General features: G+C 23.9%; 2 protein-coding genes across 9 annotated transcripts; one reads left to right on the top strand and one right to left on the bottom strand.

Moving 5' to 3' along the window:
* The first annotated feature begins 365 nt into the window (after nt 1–365).
* On the top strand, nt 366–14297 carry LOC725594 (PDZ and LIM domain protein Zasp). 6 transcript variants are annotated; one of them, XM_016913192.2, is made up of 9 exons: nt 469–513; nt 4967–5122; nt 7020–7120; nt 7723–7868; nt 8568–8663; nt 10289–10368; nt 11751–12029; nt 12605–12715; nt 13154–14297. In XM_016913192.2, the coding sequence occupies exons 5-9, from the start codon at nt 8624–8626 to the stop codon at nt 13430–13432; spliced, it is 789 nt and encodes a 262-aa protein (XP_016768681.1). In that variant the 5' UTR covers nt 469–513; nt 4967–5122; nt 7020–7120; nt 7723–7868; nt 8568–8623; the 3' UTR covers nt 13433–14297. The 6 variants fall into 6 exon arrangements, with proteins under 6 accessions (XP_001121420.2, XP_016768681.1, XP_016768682.1 ...); XM_026441599.1 differs by lacking the exons at nt 469–513; nt 4967–5122 and adding an exon at nt 6153–6350; XM_001121420.5 differs by lacking the exons at nt 7723–7868; nt 8568–8663 and having other exon boundaries at nt 366–513.
* Nucleotides 14298–14318: 21 nt separating this feature from the next.
* Nucleotides 14319–21191, bottom strand: LOC411750 (probable E3 ubiquitin-protein ligase HERC4). Of its 3 annotated transcripts, XM_395217.7 has the most exons (19): nt 20790–20950; nt 20395–20475; nt 19675–19867; nt 19467–19577; nt 19281–19403; nt 18916–19191; nt 18697–18848; nt 18520–18636; nt 18170–18436; nt 17926–18053; nt 17594–17762; nt 17220–17519; nt 16963–17148; nt 16735–16818; nt 16485–16667; nt 16101–16411; nt 15793–15942; nt 15374–15713; nt 14319–15308 (listed from the first exon to the last, which is right to left on the bottom strand). In XM_395217.7, the coding sequence occupies exons 2-19, from the start codon at nt 20395–20397 to the stop codon at nt 15156–15158; spliced, it is 3246 nt and encodes a 1081-aa protein (XP_395217.4). In that variant the 5' UTR covers nt 20398–20475; nt 20790–20950; the 3' UTR covers nt 14319–15155. The 3 variants fall into 3 exon arrangements, with proteins under 3 accessions (XP_395217.4, XP_006564310.1, XP_026297383.1); XM_006564247.3 differs by lacking the exons at nt 20395–20475; nt 20790–20950 and adding an exon at nt 21042–21191; XM_026441598.1 differs by lacking the exon at nt 20395–20475 and having other exon boundaries at nt 20790–20946.
* Nucleotides 21192–21510: the final 319 nt, after the last annotated feature.

The following is a 21510-nucleotide window of genomic DNA, read 5'->3' as shown; positions in this document are numbered from 1 at the left end:
CTAAAATTAAATTTCCGTTTTGACTGTAATATAAATATAAAATTTTTACTATGAGCATGTATGTGTCACATATATTTATGTAAAATTTATATATTCATTAATCGAATAAACAAGCAACAAACAATTTAATATTTAATATTGGATAATTTATATCAAGATAACATTATCATCAGGTATAAGTGCATGCTAGGTAATTTCAAAAGAAAACGGTATCCATCGCATCTGCGATGGTAAACAACAAAGTTTGTTGGAAAGTTGTCAACAATTTAAAAAGAGAGAATTTCAGGAAACGCAAAACAATTTCCTACGTTTGCCAAAAGCATTGTCAGATATGAAGATTGGTGGAAAATAAGGGTCGAAAATAACTAACAAGTCAGAAGAGGAAAGGAGAGTGATTCGACGATTCTTCCGATAGAGAGGGGATGATTCCCATTACTTCTCTCGTGCTTTCGCTTTTCCGTCCAGTGTGTTTCGCCACTGAGGAACCCGCGTGCCTTGCGTTTTAACGCGAAGGTAGGTGCTCGTCATTGTGATCCTCATGCTTCGTATTTTCGTCTTGTAAATCCAGAAATTTCATCAAGTGATTTAGGAGATGATTCATTTATATAATAATACAGCGAAACGAAATTAACTGAAAAAAAATGTGTAAAAAAAAATTAGAAAAATAATACAAGTTTCTGCTATAATACGTATTTATAACAAAAAATATATATAGATACACGTGATTTAATTATGATTTAAAATTTATTTAACAATGTATTTCGATGTAACATTATGTTTCGTAAAATATATTTGCGATGAGGTTTCATAATACAAAATAATATATGAATCGTGTTATTAATAAAAATTTTTTGGTAATATTAACGATGAACAAAGATTTTATATTCGCATAATTCATGCAAACTAAACAATGTGATATGTGAAAATCATTTAAGTGTATATATTTTACATACTTGACATTTCATTATATCATATATCATATTCATTTCATTAAAAAAATAAAAATATATATATTCAAACACATTTTTTTTTTTATTTTTTTCATAATAACTTTTCATGATTTTTGTATAAATAAATGTCAAATGATTTCCGTTTATTTTATCCGAATAAATAATTTGTTATCATACAATTCGAAATATTTAAATATTTGCGTGAAACATATGATAAGAAATATGCTCCGCCTATTCCATTAATTTATCTATACGTTCGGTTTTTTTCTATATTATACAAAAATTTAAAACGTCAAATTATTTACTTTCACTTTATGTTTTATTTTATGCTTTATTATTATGTTTAAGAATGATTAAATTTTATACTTATTATAAAAAGAAACTGTCGGTAACAAACGATTATGGAATCGACTGAATATATCAACGATTGTATATCCAGTTGCGATACGATACAATTGATTTTTAAAGCGGTCGTTGGTAACTCGTTTTAAACGATTATCGACCATGATAATATTATAATATCGAATAATATTATTTGTGTCAGACGATCGATTCGAATAACGTTTTAATTTTTATTTATCGATATTAAATTATACAATACGTAAGTATAGTTAGATAGTCAGAAAAATGCAATTTTATCTATATTATTTTTGTTTATTAAAACAGAATAAATATCATAACTTTTTTTTAAAATAAAAATCTCAATATTATTCAATCTCATTTTTTTTTTGAGTTTTATAAAATATTATTTGTAATTTAAAAAAAATAGTTATAAAAAATCATTATATACAGCATAATTAAAGATTTTTATCAATATGACATTGTAATACGTATTAAAATAGATAGTGTGTATCTATTTCGTAGCATAAATATATATGTGTTTATTTAGCAAACAAGGACAAAGTTTCAGTCAATTTTGAATATTTTTTGTCGCGTTGTCAGAGACATTATTACTATGTAAATACATATTTATAATTAAAGAAATATCAGTATAAATTAAAAAATATGATTGTAAATTTTCAGATACAATGTTAATCGAAATTTTGATATGGATAATTTTTTGAAAAACTGATACGATGTTTCATTTTACAAATTTTTAATAGCAATTTGTAATATAATGTAAGTATTGTTCAAATATTAAAAAGCTTAAATAGATATCGCTTACATAAAGAAAACGGAGTTATATAGATTGTATTTCAAAAAATAGATTTCCGAAATTAATTGTCGTCTAAATCTTTTGGAAAGGTTTGGCTAGTTTCTCGATATATTGTCGAATCCGCAATTCCACTGTAATCTAATACGATCCAGAAGTATCATTAGGTGCTTCGGGTCACGAAGTGAAAAGAGGGAGATGTAGAGATTTTGCGGACGATGTAGATATATTCGGAGGAATTTCGTAGCAAAAATAACTTCGGTAGACTACCGGTGGCTGCCCAGCAGTGACGCGTCAGAGAGAATCCGAAACTTTCATAAGATAAACGTGCGTTTTGCCCGTGTACATCTTCGTTTTTCAATTCTTCGCTGTTTTCGTTCGAGTTTCCGGCCATTAATGACGGCGTAACCGAGTTCCAGACTGACAGTTTAACTAGTACAAAGTACTTCTATTTAAATAGAAACAGTTTATTTACTATTTAAATTTTTATATTAATTTTATTAATTAATTTATAATTACATAATTTTCGTTTTAAAAAATGATTTAGATTTTTTTTTTGTATCCAAAAATTGTTTTTTTTCAATAACAGATATTAAAAACATTTTTTAAAACAGACATAATTTTTTTTTTGTTCTTGACTATTGAATAAATCTATGAATCTTGAAATTTATTTTATTATTTACTAATAAATTTCAAATTTTTTATACATATATATTACTACTAATTAAACAAGAAAATATTAATGAATAATTATGAATGATGCATTATTTATAGAAGATCAATCTATATATAAATCATTCTTTTACTATTTTATCTTACTACTATGAAATAATCTATTTCAAAATGAAAATATTTTTGAATAATAATATTGTCGAAAAAATTTAAAATATTATAGTAACAAAATATTCATTATAATTATAAATATTTTCATAATTTTTTATGAAGGAAATATATCTATCATATCTTTGAAATTCCTGAGTTATGATCAATATTATAATATAATTTCATATTTCAATTAAATTAAAATAAAATATACGATTTATTTATTATTACTTTAAATTATATTTCTAAGGAGTTTAAAAAGTTTCTATTTTAAATATAAAATCATAAAAGATTATCCGTTTTAAAAAAATTAAAATATTTAAAATATTTTCATTTTTTTTACATGTCAGTTAAATAACATAAATAAAATATTTTTCAATTTTTAAAAATCATATATATTTTTTACGTGCCAAAAAAATTCAAAATATGTCTTATGAATTACGAAAGAAGCAAATATAATGCGACAAGAGTTAATGTATGTAAAAATGTCTGATTACTGCTTTTCCATTTCATGATTCGGATCTCATTTTCATGTTACGCTCCTGACTACATTTCTTGGCACGAATTTTCGTACAACCATCATCGGTTTGGATATCAAATATCCAAACATTCGACGAACGATCCCGAAACATCGTGACGATGATTCGTGACCTACTTTTTGCGTTTGTACTTTACTTCGTTACAATATGCGATCAGTTCGACGATGAATCATCGTTGGCTAATAGTATTTATGTTACAAGATCGCACGTTCGATCCTCTTCTTATAATTATTCACGTGCCAATCCGCAGTAATGTACCGTCCAATCAAGAATAACTGTAGTTCAGTGTTTCCCAATATTTTGTCGAGCAATATTAAATATCTTTTCTAATATTAAAACTATTTGCAACTCTATTTTGTCATATTTAAAATTATTTACGATCCACTTTGCAATATTATTTAAATTATTTGCAAATAGTCAAATGTAAATTATTTATGAATTCGATATAAATCAAGAAACATTTTAAAAAAATATAATATTTTTTTTGATTGAAAAACAAACTATCTTTGAATTAACAATAATATTAAAATATTTAGTTTTTGTTATTTGCAAATTTCTTGATTTATATTTCAAGTTTAGAATTTTATTAATAAAATTGAATAATATTTTAATTATTGATGTAAAGATTAAAATTATCGATTAAAATATGTGATTCTTTTCATGATTCAGATTGAAAACTACTGCCTAGTTAATTACTGTCAAAATTACGACACAAAAGTTGGCATAAGAGATTCATAAAATTTTCTAAATTAGTAGCCATAAATGTTAAATTAAAGCTTGTTTAATAGAATGATTTAGTCGAAATCTTGTGTTAGTTTGCCAAATGATAATTATACTTTATGCCTTATTTGTTTCTCCTTAATTTGACCCCATTTATCGAAGCATATCTCAATATATTCATAATATATCGTTTTATACGTATACGTATATATCATTTGAAAAACAATTTTGTTATTTAACATAACTATACATAATAAATGTTAATTATTTCTGTTTTTACTAGTACATTAGTACGAAGGTCATTTGCACATTTTATCACAATATAAGCCGGAATGCAAGTTATTTATTATCTATTATTTAAAAAAATGAATTTTGTTCTCTAAGTAGTTATATGTAAAATATAAAATAAAATGGTTATAATAAATGGTTATATATTATAAATAAACCATTATACCATATTATAAACCATTATAAATATATTATATAAATATATAATATAAAAAAAATTATAGCATGAATAATTTAAAATTTTTATTTTATTCTAAATAATGTCTTAACATATTGTGAATAACTTGGTTGTTATGATAACAAAATTCCTTTTGACATATTTTATAATTTCTTATCATATTTTGCATTTAAAAATTATATAATAAAAATTCAATACTTCCACAATATCAATGATAAAAAAAATAATTTTTATACTATTGAAAAAAATGCAGAAATTGAAATTTTTATACATAAAAATTTTTTATATTATAAATTTGTTACTTGTTATTTTTCAGAATTAGATATTAATTATACAAAAGCGCAAGTATGTCCGCACAAAGGACAATGTTCGTGAATAAACAATTCAACTCTCCTATCAATTTGTATTCACCTCAAGCAATACAGGAAGCCTTGGACAGGCAAACTCAAGTTTTATCTAATGGCGCAGTTGGGTAAGTCGATTTTCGTATTTTTAAAAATTAATAAACTTAATGACTCATATTATCTATAATTTTATCTATAGTTATATCTACAGTTAATTTTTATGCGGAAATTTGATATGCAATGTAATTTTTAAAATTATTCTTTGTTTATTGCATATAATAAGAAGTAATTTACGTCCAATTTCCAGTTTAAGTATATAATTTAAATATAAATAAAATTTTCAAGAAACAAATAGATATATACTATATACTATTTTCATACATTTTTAATATTACTATATTTTTTTCATACATTAATAATTATATATTTATGTTTTAATATAAATTATAAAATTTTCTAATTTTATTTCAAAAAGATTGTACTAAATTGTACTAAAACAATTTTATAATGATAAAAAGAAACTTTTTCAAAAATAATTCTTTTTTCGCAAAAATCATTCAAATATATATATCATTAAAACAGAATTTACATTAAAATTTGTATCTAATCTAATTCTTTACTTTTATAATTTTTATTTTCTTTTCTTGAACATATACCTTCTCTCTCTCTTTCTCTCTCAAAATTTAATACAATTTCTTCAATTAATTAAAATGTATATACTTATGCAGGTATAGTAAATTGAATACATTTTTAGTTGAATTTTGAAATTTTTTTAAACAACGTTATTTCAAAATTACTTTTTTTAAAGTTATTTAAAAATTAATCTATTTTTTAAATAATGTAAATATTTCATGAAGTATACATAATTATTTTCAAATTATCATATATTTGAAAACTTTTTGTCCCATGTGATATGTATTATATAAACTCGGAAATGAGAATTTAAGAATCAATAGTAAAACGCATTGAGAGAAGTGATTGATATCTGAGACCACTTTGCATCAATGAAAATAGAGGCTGCACCTGGTCTACGAATGTGCCGTTCGATGGATTCATATCGATTCTCCGTCAACGTGTGGATGCTGACCGGTTGCAGGTCGATGAATCAGCCTTCTCGTCGTCATTGGCGCGCGAATCGTTATTTTCAGAGGTCCGAATCACACGAGTTAGAAATAAACCCCTCTCAGAGCCTATAGCTGTTGCGCAAAATCCACGAACACTGTCGTACTTGACTTAGTTTTGCGTTTGGTGGCCTCGGGGTGTACCGTTCACCACCGGTTTTCGCGTGTCAGTTATACGACTTCCCTTCGATATCGTGCGCCCTTCCCTCGTAACGAAGATGCTCGCCCAGACCAGGTGATCCTCCTACATATTTCATTCTTCTTTATAATCGCATCTCTACAAAAAAAAGAAGTGTTACTACAATTATAGTCAACTAGTGTTACTACAATTTTCATTTATCAAAACAATTTTCATTTTATAGAAAAAAGAGTTTGTGTTACAGAATTTGATACTAATGTTATCTTGTTCGATATGAATTTGTAATATATTAGCGAATTTTTTAATTTCAATATTTTATTTTTACAAAAAATGTGCAATTTTGTTTAAACAAAAAATAATTGATTGAATAGAAAAATTGTTAAAAAAATGCTTTTAATATTAACAAATTGATTGTTATATTAATAATTGATCAATTTTTGTTTTTAATATTATTGTAGATTAGGAAATGTATATTTATTTTTATAATATTTACATAATACATATAAATATCAAAATTTTGAATTTTTATCATATTTTTAGATTAAAAGATAAAAACGAATTTATTCTGTTAAAAGGAATAATATTTATAATTAAGTTCTATAATAAAAAAAAAGAAATATAGAGAATAGAGAGAATTTTATTTTTACAATACAATAGAATATAATATAATCAAATGAAAAGTATAATTATAAAAACTTTGTAATATTAATAATAATCATTCATGTTATTTATTTATAATAATTTGTATTTTTGTGGATTTTTCAGAATTGATTTCAATCAGCTCGCAAAACCAGCAAATTTACAAAATAGCGCGGTTCTACGAATGCTCGAAGAGGAAGAAGCTAGGCAACGAGCTGGTCAAGCTGGTAAATAAATAAAAATCCTTCAATTTCTTTCAGATAAATCGTTTCTTGCTATTGAATAAGTTCTTCTCTAATATGTAATATCTATCTTTTAAATAAATAAGCAAGTGTAAAGTAATAAACTGGTAAATGATGTTATATAAGAGAAACATTAAATAATGAAAATTTTATAGTTATATATATATATATATATACAATAAATAAATTCCACATTTTAAAATATTTTTTAAGAATATAATTAATTTGATATTAATTCAATGAATCTCTAAATTATCCATTTAATTCTTCAAAATCAACTGTATCACTTGACTTAAGATACAAATGTTTTTCTGTCGTTTCATATATTTGGCGAGAAGTCAAAATTAAGACGTAAGAAAATATTTTTTTAGCCAGATCGAAGTAAAAACTTAAATATTTTATTAATTCGTATCACTTTAGTGAAAGATACACTTAGTGAAAGACACTTAGACAAATTAGATTTTTTAATGAATTGTTCTTTCATGTTGTTTAAAAATAACATGATTTATTCGCAAGAAACGATTTTAAATTTTAATTGTTACGAAAAGACGACGTATGCATTGTATAAAAAGAAAATTAATCAAAAGATTTCAGCCACTGAAGCACGAAGTCGCGCATTAACCTAAATGAAGAAGACTAACAAGAAGCGAATCTTATGCTGCAAGCTGTTAATCATGAGCCAGGGAGACTAATATCACTTTCAGTCAAGCCAGTTTAACGTATCTACGGAGAGGTGAACACTAACAATATCACTTGCACGAAAAGCTTTGAGAGATCCTTTCTTAGATTTTGCTTTCTATCCCTGCTTGATAATTTGATCATAGTGTCATATCGCGTTGATCCAAATTTAATAATAAATAAGAATATGATCATTCTGTATTCATTTTGAATGATGACTCTTTTTGCTCTTTTAATAGCAAAAAGGATTTCATTTAATTATCATAATTATTTTTATGATTAAGAAAAGTTAAATTCCTTTTCTTTCTCTTAATAACGTTTAATAATCTCTACAAAATGTACTAGCCATTTTAAAATCAATATACATGTGATATCTAAACCATAAATATTAATTTTTAAATATATTAAAATAAAGATATATTTTTTTTTGTTCTTTTAAAATAAAATTTTTAAATTTAATAGAAAAATTAAATATTTTAAATATTTTACAAAGTTAAACTATCATTATTTTCTTATTATTTAAATCTTTGATATTTAAAAAAACTTGATACAACCAATACAACAAAATATCTTGATTAATATATTTGGATAACAGCATATGATATGATTATGATTATGATATATTATGATTTAATAGAAAATAAGGTATCACTCTTTAAATATATTAGTTAAATAGTTAAACGAAGTGTCATTCTTTAAAACTGATACTCGTTAAATTTATAACATCACTTCACTTCTTTATACTAATCCCCAGGTATTGGCCAGTTACCAAAAATTCACCAAAATCGGTGGTTAGAATAATCTGCGATAATGAAAAGTATAGGTGACTTCGGGATAGCATCAGTTGTTGGCGAGTATTCGTTTTGGCAATGTCGTTTTCATTTCTTCTTCTTTCACTTCTTCTCTGTATTTGACTAAGTGATTTTCTTGTACAAAAACGTGTAATTCTTGTAGAATAACGGTACGTTTTGTGGAGAAACATATTCGTTCCAATTGCTAGTTACCAGTGAAAGTTTAATATGTAATGTTCGGCCTGTGTATATGATTTATAAATCATGATTTCGTATGAGTGATGCAATTTTTGTGGTTTTATTGTGTCAGGAATTTAGCATTATTATAAACTGTGATTTGTGCAATGTTCATTGAGTGCGCGAGAAATTGCATTTTTATAATTTTTTTTAACATATTACATATTATACAAGTAATTATACTTCAGACTATTTTGAAATAGAAATAATATGGAAAGAATTGAAATATTTTTTATTAACAAAAGTTTATTTTATAAAGTTTGTATTAAAACTTTATATGCATATAAGTCTTTATATGTATTTGTTTCATGAAAATACACGAAACTTTTAGATTAAAGTTTCTAAAAATTAATATAACAACTTAATATTAATTCAAGTGTGATACAATACAGAGATATTATATACATTCAAAATATAATCTGTTTTTATTAAAATTATATTTATATAGAAATAAATTATATTTTTTAATTTTATAAGGATTTATACATAAAAAGACAATTATAATTATAAAATTGAAAATTATTAAATGGATAAATTTTTTATTAAAATTTACAAAGTTTTTTAATTTTTTTTTAGCTTTTTAATAAAATTTCAATTAAAATTGCTTCATCATATTGAAATAAATAATATATTTTAAATATTTAATATAATGTGTTATCCAAAATATTTAAAAATTTTATCTATCTATCAATACCGTATTTTTGAAATATATACAATCAAAATGGAGACAAGGATCTTTTAACGGTGCTAATCATCTATTGAAATCTTAAATTATTTAAATATATAAGAGGTCCATTAATGACAAATTAATTTCTATTTTTTAAAATATATTTTTGTATTCGTGTACTTGATATTTAATATTCAAGGCTCCAAAATCAAAGATCCTAAGAATATTGCAAGGTCGAGACGAAATTGTGAAAATTCTTCGGTAATAATCGCGCAAATATAAACTTGGCCGGTATCACATTGCGGTGTAGAATAATAATTCGTTTTATTGACGCAATAACTACTCTTTTCCACGGTTCTTTTTATCAAACACGAGGAATGAAATTCGATCCAACGTTTCTAGCCAAGTACGACGATATAAATATGAGATACGATGAAAAGTAGTTGAGAAAAGTTGATGAGAATTTATTATATTATTTATTATTATTATTTATTATCGATATAGTTAACAAGAATTTATTATAAAATATAATATAATAAATTGTTCAATTTACTTTTAAGATTGACGTATTACTGTATATAAGAGATACATACCGTAAAAATATTGGATAAAAATAAATCATATATGAATGTAAATACACTGCTTTCTTGTGTACATTTTTGTAACTAATATAAAATTCACAATATATATGTGTGTGTATTATATACTGACTTAATGAATTTTTCAATTTAAGTATTATAATAACGATTATTTGATAAAAATTATTTGAATTATTTTCAGGTCTCAAGCGCGTAGCTTGGCCACCACCTCCAGAAGATCAAGATTTCGACTTTGTAGAACAAGGACCTGTACAAGCGAAGGTAAATTTTACAATTTTTAAAAATCATATTGAAATATAGATATGCTTAATGATACTAAATAGAATGATTACGTATATTATTTATAATATGAATTATATCCTTAAATTATAATTATCGAATTTTATAGAATTTTTAAACGCGATTTCAATTCAACTTTTTGTCGATGTTTATTGTAATGAATGCCAATAGATTTCTGCATTTTTGTCCGTGTGATATTTGTCTTATTTTTTTTTTTTTTTACCTTGTTATTTATTCGTATATCTGTTATGCAAATGTTTCCTTTTTTTTCTTTCTTTTTTCTTAATGAATATATGTATGTACATATTTCCTTTCGTGCTTGCTGTGAAATCGTAATTAGATAAACCTAGAACGATACTGTGAAATCACTGATTTCAAGAAATTTAAAATTTATAGAAATGTAAATTTTAAACAATAAATAATATTATAAATACATATAACTCGGATTTGAATTGGATTGAAAAGGATACCATAATATCTTTGAAGTAATGAAATGTATATTCTAATTATTTTAAATATCTAAAAGTATTTAATAAAATCTGATAATATTAAATTAAATAATTTAATTATTTAAATTCTTTATGTATGACATTTTTAGTGCTTTATAAAATTAAAGTTTAAATAAAACTGAAAATAATAAGGTGAAAAGTATTAGTTATAAAATATTGAAAAAATTAATAATCTAAGACTGTAAAGACTAACAGAAACAGAACATGGTAGATACTAATGAAAATAAAATTTACTTATCTTGTATTATGTATGATTTAGTAAATAAATTATTGATAAAATATATTCTCTAATACAATAACATAACACAAAAATAAAATATAATAACATAAAATTTAATAGAATTTATTCATAATTTTTAAAGATAAATAATGAAAATTAAGTATATATAAACAAGAGAATGGAAAATAGAAACATTTTAAAATAACTTATTTATTATTTTTTATTTTTTTTACCTTTTTCCTTTTATAAAAATAATATTCTATAGTTATCGCATAGCATTTCTCAGATACATTTTTCATTTAGATTATTTTGAATCAACCGTGATCTTACACCATGCAACTATATACAAATGTTTGAGAAACATAATACAGTCTCGTTCTAGGATTTCGTGCACGTTGCTGATTCGTACGTCCGTAAAACATTAATACGTATTGTAAATGCACACTTCACGACGCGGTTGACTACACCACTGTGGTTGTCGAGGCAGATATCCCGAAATAATAAATTCTTCCAACGAAAACTCTTCGAATGTTTCGCACAAAACAATTCAAAAGGATGATCAAAAAGTAATCACCGTTCGACACAGAAATACCTACAAAAGCCTTTGTTTTTCCCTTTTATTCTTCCTTCGAAAGACCCGTGGAATCGGTGATCTCGCCTCGTACCAGAGCAGTCCTTCATCAGGTTCATCACCTCAGCCGCCCTCAACGATAGCTCGTTCCTCGATTCGGAGTGCTATACCATCCTCTCCATCCCCGGTTAGTCCTGGTGGAACACTGCGACAACCGTCATATTTCCAATCAACGCCAAAGGGCTGGCATCCGGTTACACCACCGGCAACTTCACCGATCTCGCAACAATCGATTCAGCCAAATTGGTACAATCAACAGCAACAACAGAATCAGCAATTTCAAGTAAGTAATCGAAACATAGATGTCGACTTACGTCAAACTGATATATATCGATATATATATATATATCGATATGTATTGTATAATAATAATTGAAACAAATATGAAAGAACAAAATGTGGAATAAAATTTTCTTTTATTTAATTTCGTTTACTTATCGTAAATATAATAATATATTTCATAAATGATATCATCATTTAAAAATAAGGTTACATAAAAATCAATTATATATAAAATAAAAGTGATATGCTAAAAAAATTTATAAACTATAAATGTAAGAAAAAAAATGAATATAACAAAAATTATACATATAAGATTAAACTTCAAATTGATCTTAATTTTAAAAAGTCGACACCTATGTTTACCAATTGATAAATTCAACAGGTGGCTTCGAAGAAGATATGTGCGATAAGGAATGTATTAACACCTTTCTCCTCTACTCTGGAAACAAACGTGTAGTCAACGGCTGTTAATTTCAAAATGTTTCTTTTAGATATTTAATACGTTGATCTGTCATGATTTGTTATTACAATTAAATATAATTTATAAGATTAATCTGATCGCATTACTAATTACAGCAACACTCTCAAGATTATACTTCTCTACGATCGATACAAAATCAAGCTCCTACGACATTTGAAGCACCACCATCCACAATTATACTTCGCCCGGAGCCTCCAATCTCACAGGTATAATATTATACGAATATTTCTAATTTCTAAATCTCGTATTTTCTGTACGTATCATTTAATAAATATATTTCGCTATTAATTTTATTTATTTAAAAAAGTTTGTTTCATTATTAATATTATTCACTCGAGTTATCGAAATTTAATGGGATATTAATCCTGATTTTAAAAATTGGTAATAGTGAATTAATTTTTTAAAAATATAATAAAATTATAAAAAATTCAAAAGATAATTTAGAAAATAATCATATATTTTAATATTTATTCTTTATTGATTATATTATATTAATAATTAAGATCACTTTTTTTATCAATTATTTATATTTTACATAGAGTGTTCGAAATGGAAAAAATAATTTAAAGTGTGATAATTTTAGAAATTAAAACAATATATATTTATGATAATATACATTTATAAATAATTTAATATTATTTTAGGCACCAGCGCCAGTTTATCAAGCACAACCTGCTGCAACTAAGGCTCCAATAAGTGGAAATATGAGAGGAGATCTGAAGTGGCCGCCACCATCAGTTAAAGCTCAAGCAGAAGCTGAAAACAGAGCTAGAATGGAATTGGCAAAAGGTCCTGCTTTTAGGCCTCGTAGGGTGCAGAAGGACTATTCCGGATTTTTCGCTCAACATGCTTTGAATAATACGTATCCAGGTTATCGAGCTCCACCAGGCACTCAATATTTTACTCCTTCTTATCATCATTAGCAAATTTATTCAAAAATTATTTACTTTTCTCGTAATTTTGTCCTGAGGTCGATTTTTTACAACTTTTGCAAGAACCATGACGCATATTTTGTTTCTTATTTGAATGCTGCAGAAATTCTTTTAAATTTTAAATGAAAAAACAAAAAAAATCACTCAGGATCATTCTCATTGAATTTCGAAATTTGTGCATTGAAAAAAAGAACCAAAAATATAAATATAAATATAAATATAAAGATAATTCAATGTTTGGTTAATATATATGTTTCGATTTATTTTTTTATATTAAGACTTAGAACTGTACACGTATAATTTATACGTGTTTTGCTCTTCCAGTTCTTAGTTTAAAATAATAGAATTTTTGCGAGATATATAAAAGGTTCTTAAAATATTCATATTCTGTCCAAATTTCGAATTTCAATACACTTTGTATATATTGAGACTGATGGAGCACTGGCTTTTTATTGCCATGACTTGTACTCTCATATTTGAACAATAACTGAAAATAACAATAGTACATATTTTAAAAATATTTATCATATTCTTTTCCGTCTTTCTCTTTTAAATATAAATAAAAATTAATGTTTTCAGCAGAACACTGTTATTTTCCATAGACTAATCACAATTAAATGAAATACATATTTCTATAGAATATTGATAAAAAAAAAATGTCAATTCAGATTTTTCGACGACTAACGAAGTTAATGTTAGAATAAAAATCGAGTAAAACACGAAAAATATTAATGAATAAATCATTAATATCGAAAATATTTGAAAAGAAATTGACCATGTGTCTATTAAACGATTAACGAAACTTTTTAATAATGTAATATATCGATGTGTATAAATAAAATATATTTACAAATAACATTATTAAATATAATTTTTCTTTTTTTAATAAAATTTATTTCAAGATACAACATGAATATAAGATAAAATTTTTTTACTTCACAAATATGTTGTTGTTATATTGGTTTTGCTTTGTGAAATGTTTATTTACTAACAATGTATAAATTATTTTATACAATTTATAGAATGATATCCAGTTTTAGAATAAATCATATTTTTTTATTTATTTATTATGTTTATTCTAAAGTAAAGCAATAAATTATTTAAATAAATTTTAATAATAATTTTCATTTTTTTATAATTTAAATAAGCTTTTGTCATGTACAGTAGAATAACTTCTTAACACTGTCGTGTAAGTTTTTTTTATCAAATAATTAGTACAATTAAAATAATTTAATTATATTTTTAATTTTTAAAAATTAAACTATTAACAAATATTTTTTACATATTTACTAATAATTTTCCCTGAGTTCATCTCTTTTTTGAAATCTAAATATAATATAATAATTTTAAATACTATTTTATTTAAAATAAAGCATTAATAAAATTATAAAATTAAAAATTTAGTAAATCCTATTTGAATAATATTTAAATAACATAATATAACATTTGCATGTTATTTTTTGAACCAGTTGCTTACATTTTGAAATATATATCTATTCCTTGTACAATCATGATTACAAAATATTATTAATTAGATTTAGATTAAATAAATTGTAGAAAAATAGAATAACAATAATGTAAATTTTTCCATTTAACCACTCAGATATATAGCCTCTAAAAAAAGATATAGAATGATTTATAATTTTTCAATATAAGTAAAATTTCAATTTAAGCCTGAGATAAAGTTATATATGGCATGATTACAATAGTAAGTTTATACTAATGAAAAGCCATGAGTTTGTTGAATTGCTTGTAATAATTTATATCGTAATCTTTCTCGAGTTTGATATCGAGGAAGATCAAGTAAATTAAAACATGTATGAGCAACAGGTAATAAACGTTCATCATTCATTGGTTGTATTGTAATCTAAAATGAAAAATATTATAATACTACATTAAATAATATGAAATGAAACATACGAAACGACTTACTTTGATTGCTTTCATGCCTTGTATAGGTATTCTATCACTTCCTGTTAAAAATAGTAAGAATTTTTTCTTTTCTTCCAATGGAAGTTCACGAAATACTTGCCAAAATAATATAATAGTAGGATTATCTTTTGTATATCCTTCTTTATATGTTGCATTCTTTTCTAACTCTTCCCAATCATAATCTTCATTTCCTACTACTACAGCCATAAGTTCATAACTATGAAATAATTCCAATACGCGACCACCACAAACTTTATGAAAACCTTTATAAAATGCTTGAAAATGAGGATCTACAGATTTATTTAATGTATAATCTACATACAAATCAACAAATTGTTTTCTGTAAACAAAAATAATTTCATTAAAATATAAAATTTAAAATAAGAACATAAAACAAAGAACTAAAAAAATATGCATACTTATTTTTCCATGTAACAGGAACTTTACTACCATCAGGTATGAGTTCATATATTTTCTTTTCACCAAATACTTCTCTAACTATTTCAAAATGTAAACCAAAAACTTCTTCAAAATCTGCTTCTTCATAATCTAATATATTTTGCATACTTCTAAAATAATATTAATTATATTGAATAATTATTAAAAATATTATATATTATATATTTTGTTAAAATTCATTTTATAAATTTATTTTAAATTAAGAAAGAAAGATATAATAAAGTATAAAATATAATATAGAGATATTTATGATTAAAATATAATTTACTTGGCAAGTACTGGTGACATATCTTTCATATCAATTAAACCAACTGGTTCATGTAACAATTTCTTATATAAAGCTAATGGAAATGGCAAATCAATAATAATAAAATTATAGATAACTAGTCCACAAAGGATTCCAATTAAAAAATACATATTTTCATCTTCAAGTGAATCTTCACTAAACCATATAATTCTAGTTTCTTCATATTGTTTAAACATGCCATATTTAGGATCTAAAATTTCCCTTAGTAATAGCATAAAGAATTCTTTTTTAACTCCACCTGCATCTTCTGCTTCTTCACCATGAAATTTTACCTTTATAAAGTAACTTTATCAGTTGTGTGTTACAAATAAAATATTTAGAATAAAATGATGTACTAATACTTACTCGAAGAGGCTTTTTTAAGTCACTAGAATTATATTGTGACAATTCTCGCAAAGTATCAGCTACAATATTTTCCCGCGAAACATTCAATATTACAAACTGATTATGATGTGGTATAGAAAATGGATCAAAAAACATTTGATTCATTACAGCTAGGGTTGCTGCCTCATTCATTGCTGATTGCATCTAATACAGATAAACAAATTTAATATAAAAAATATATAAATTTATTTAATATAAACTTCTATTTTACCTGAATAGCTTGATCCGTTTCAAGAAGTATAATTTTAGCATTTGCATCAAGAAGAAAAGGATAATTACAGAATACTTTTTGAGACTGAAAAAGATTGTAATTATGTAAATAAGTTATAAATATTTGATTAAAAGAATTTTTAGAGGATCAAAAGTTTAATAAGAAAACATTATAATAAAAAATTAAGAAAATTAAGAAAATTAAGAAAGTATTATATGCATAACGTACAGAAAAAGATTCTTTTTCTGAAATCCATTTTATATAATCAGTTCTTATATCTATAAGTTCTATTAATTCTGGCAAATGAAATGTAGAATAAGGTACTTTATTGCCTTCATCGCCTTCATTATTCAATTTATTTAATAAATGTAAAGAATCTAAGATAACTTGTAATGTCACATCCCATGATACAGCCTATATAACAATTTTTAAGATGTATTAATTATTTATTTATAATGATAAAATAAATAACTCTTGAATATTACCTTATTTGATTTAAACTGTTTTACATAATGTAAAACGACTGATTTATGAACTCTAACTAATCTCTCAAAATAATGGGGTGGTGTCTTAAGCCACCAACTTGTAACAGTTTTAAGAATCTCTGGCTTTAATGCTAAAACAGCTTTGCAAAATGGCTTATGCAATGAATTACAATTAAGAGGATTTACAAAACCATGATATAAAGGTAATATTAAATAGATTCTTAAAGATTCCGTACAAATTATTTTAGATGATAAATTAACAAAGGAAGGAATCAAACTGTCTGTTATGCAAGTAAATATCTGAGGAAAGAATAATAAATTTGTTGTAATTTCAAATATAATAATATTTCATAAAGTCTATATTTCTTATATACCAATTCTTGAATTGTCTTGTTATCCAACTCTCTAATAATTCCAAATAATCTACTAGCTTGATCAAGATCCACCCCATGATGCTTACTTGAACATCCATAATGAGCATCATTTTTAAGTAAGAATGATCCAGTTACACAGGACAAACTTTTAAATACAGTTTCTAAATATCTATAAGTATATTAATTCATAAAATTTATAATTTATATTACTATTTGTATATAAAAAAAAGCAAAATCATAATTTTTTATTATCACTTGAAAAAAGAAATTTGAAAAAATTCAATGAATTCTATACATCTAAAATAGCTTTAAGTACTAACTTTTCTACTCACGTCATAAGTTCATGATCAATAGATGAATTTGGCGGAACTCGTTGACATGCCATTAATTGATCTTCAGTTATTGTAAGAATTTGAGAAGTGCTTTCTAGTATTCTACAGTCATCTGGTTTTACAATATCCTGAAAGCAATTGAATATAATTATTTTATATATATATATACACACACACTATTATTACTATTAATAAATTATATTCATATGTATTTTATTATTTCTAGTTGTAAAAAAATATTTACATTCTGTGAAATTACTGTGGCAAAACAATGATCTCCACCAGTGAAAATATGTTTAACAATATAACCAATTGTACGAGAATTAAATTGCTTATTAACATCCATTATTGTTGAACCATTTGGTGCAATCCATGGACCATGTACTACTTGTGGAGTTGTTACGCTTCGAGTAGAATGATTACCTAATTGTCCTGCACCACCTAAACCCCATGCATAAACTCTACCTCTTGATGGTACTAATGCCAAAGTATGTCTTTTACCACATGAAATCTTAAAATTAAATATTTAATAATATAAACATGTTATATTAATAGATACAAGATATATTAAAACTATTTTTTTGTATAACATACTTGTGTAACTGTGCTACCCATAAGTTCCATCACTTGACGAGGTAAAATTTCATTACTATTGCTTCCATGTCCTAATTGACCATACATTCCAGCACCACATGTAAATACTCCACCATCCTAATTTAAATATTAAATGATATTATCGATAAAATTATTTTTTCAACTGAAAATACTTACTACTGTTAAAAATACAGAAAATTCTTCTCCACAAGCTGCATAACATATTTTTGCATTTTGTAATGTTTGTAACTGACATGGTAAATTTCTATCTTGTGTATCATTTAGTCCTAATTGACCAAATGTATTTTTTCCCCATCCAAATACAGCTCCTGTAGTAAAATTTAATTTTCATTATTATAAAAATAACTTTTTATGTATTTCATATCTTTATAGTACCTGATTTTGATATAGCTATGCTATGATATCCTCCACAGGCAATAAAAGCAATAGGAATTCCAATAAAGGCACTGATAAATTTAGGCTTTATTTCATATTTAGTATCAGTACCTAAACCAAGTTGTCCTTCACTGTTAGAACCCCAACTATATAATTCTCCATTATTTGTTAATGCAAATGCATGTTTCATTCCACAAGCTATTTGTACCACTACACTTGTTCCTAAGGTTTTTACCATACGTGGTGAAGATTCCATAAAATTTTTGGAATTTAAACCTATAATAAAATTATAAAATATAAAAAATAATAAATAAGAACTTTTAAATACAATATCTATGAATAACTTTTTAATATTTACAAATTACCTAGTTGGCCTTCTGTATTAGATCCCCAACTAAATAATTGTCCCCATTCATTTATTGCTAAAGTATGATATGCTCCGCAAGCTGCTTTTTTGAATACAAATGCATCCAATCCAGGTATTAATTCTAAATATAGAATTAATTTAATTTAATATAAATTTAATTTGATTATTTATATTTTTTACTTACGTAATCTTTTTCTTCCTTTTTCATGACCAAGTTGTCCATAGTCATTATTCCCACATGAATATATTTCACCAATTTGAGTAATAACTACTGTATAATTTTCACCACATGCAACTATAAAGAAAAATTATTTAAAAATATAAATAATAAAATAAAAATATATATATATATATATTTATATATAAATATATGATTCTATAAGTAAGTTTACTTTGCTGTATTTCTGCAGCTTTTTTAAAATCAAGTTCACGGGGAATCAAAATATTTTCATCTTCTATACCACCCAAACCCAATTCCCCATGTATAGTACTACCCCAACAAAACATATCTTTTTTTTTATGTAAAGGATATTCCACTGCTATAACAGGCTCGTTGGCCAACCGTCGCTTTTTATTCCAGTTTGCCTACACAAATAATAATATAAAATAGATATCTTTGCTTAATATTTTTATATATATTTTTTATATTTTTTATATATATTATAATCAATGTAAATAATAAAATAATTCATTATTTATATATATATATTCTTTTTATAATCAAAAGATAATTTTTTCAATTGTTTTCAATTGTTTTAATATCTTATTAAACTAATTTTTTTATATCATATAATTAATACAAATTTAATTATAATATTATGTATAATAATTAAACGAAAATCAAATGAATTATATTATGATTAAATCAATTATCTTTTTATATGTAACAAAAATTATATTATTTACATTGTATGCTATAGTTTTATATATAATATGAAATATAAAAATATAGAAATTTAAAAAAAAAATGAAACTGAATTTGATAGATTCAAAATAAATGATATGCATGCTTATATATACATACTTTTTGTAATATTATATTGGAAATAATAAAAAAATAATAATTAATGTTTATGATAATATTTGGGAGAAAGCAGGTATTAGTAACTAACCATATTTTTCTATTTCTCTCATACTGAAAGCATCAGAAGTGTGGATGGGATATGCTATTTATGAAAAACATGTGGTACATCCTAAAAATAACACATTTTCTTTTAAATTCTCTTATTTTTTCTTATTTAAAACTTTAAATACACAATATTTATAATAAAAACATTATTTTGATATTATATTTCTTTAAAAAAGATATGTCATTATCATCATTTAAAATTTTGTTTTTTAGAGTAAAAAGATGAATAAAATTAAATTATATATAAAATTCAATTTAGAGATAAATATTTCAATTTATCGTCTCTAACTGAAATCTGAAAAAATTTAATTTGCATTAAAGATGATTGTGCAAATATATATTAAGTTAAAATCAATATTACATTAAACTTTATTGTACCTGTTTTTCTTGTCATAAGCAGAATTTTATCAAATTAGGTTAAGAGAAATGAAAGATATTTGATATTAAATAGTTTAGATTATGATGGTATTTAATGGATTTAAAAAATAACAAATTAAAAATGAAGGAATGAAGAAGAAAGTGAAATGCAGCAAATTTCACTTGTAAGTCGATAAGAATTTATTTTAGTATTATAGTAAAATGATTTATCACTATTACAATTTTACTATCATAATTTTACCATTTACTTACATTTCTTGTGAATACAGTGTTTCAACACTTAAATATAAATACTAGAAACTTAGAATGTACTATAATTTATTTGTAAATATAAAAAAAATCTTCATTCTTACGAACATTCATTACCATAAGATCACAATTTTAAGAATGTAAAAATTTGATATACAATATTAAAACAGAGCATTAAATTTATAAATAATAATAAAATTTATAAAAATATTCATTTAATACATAAAAGAAATAATAAAGAAATAATAAAGAATGAATAATGATATTTTTAATATTAATAAAAATGCAAAAAAATATTTATATATTATATTTAAAAACAACAATTATATAGTAATTTTTTACTTTACAAATATAAATGCATATAATTTAACATTAATTATTTTTATATAAATTATTTTTTATAAACATTAAAATAAAAGTAAATAATAAATTATAAAATTTTATATGTACACGATAAAATTTATATTTATGA

This window comes from Apis mellifera, linkage group LG7, assembly GCF_003254395.2.
Source record: "Apis mellifera strain DH4 linkage group LG7, Amel_HAv3.1, whole genome shotgun sequence".
NCBI classification, from domain to species: Eukaryota; Metazoa; Arthropoda; class Insecta; order Hymenoptera; family Apidae; genus Apis; species Apis mellifera.
The sequence above is the reverse complement of the archived record's forward strand: the minus strand, read 5'-3'. Positions and strand labels throughout refer to the sequence as shown.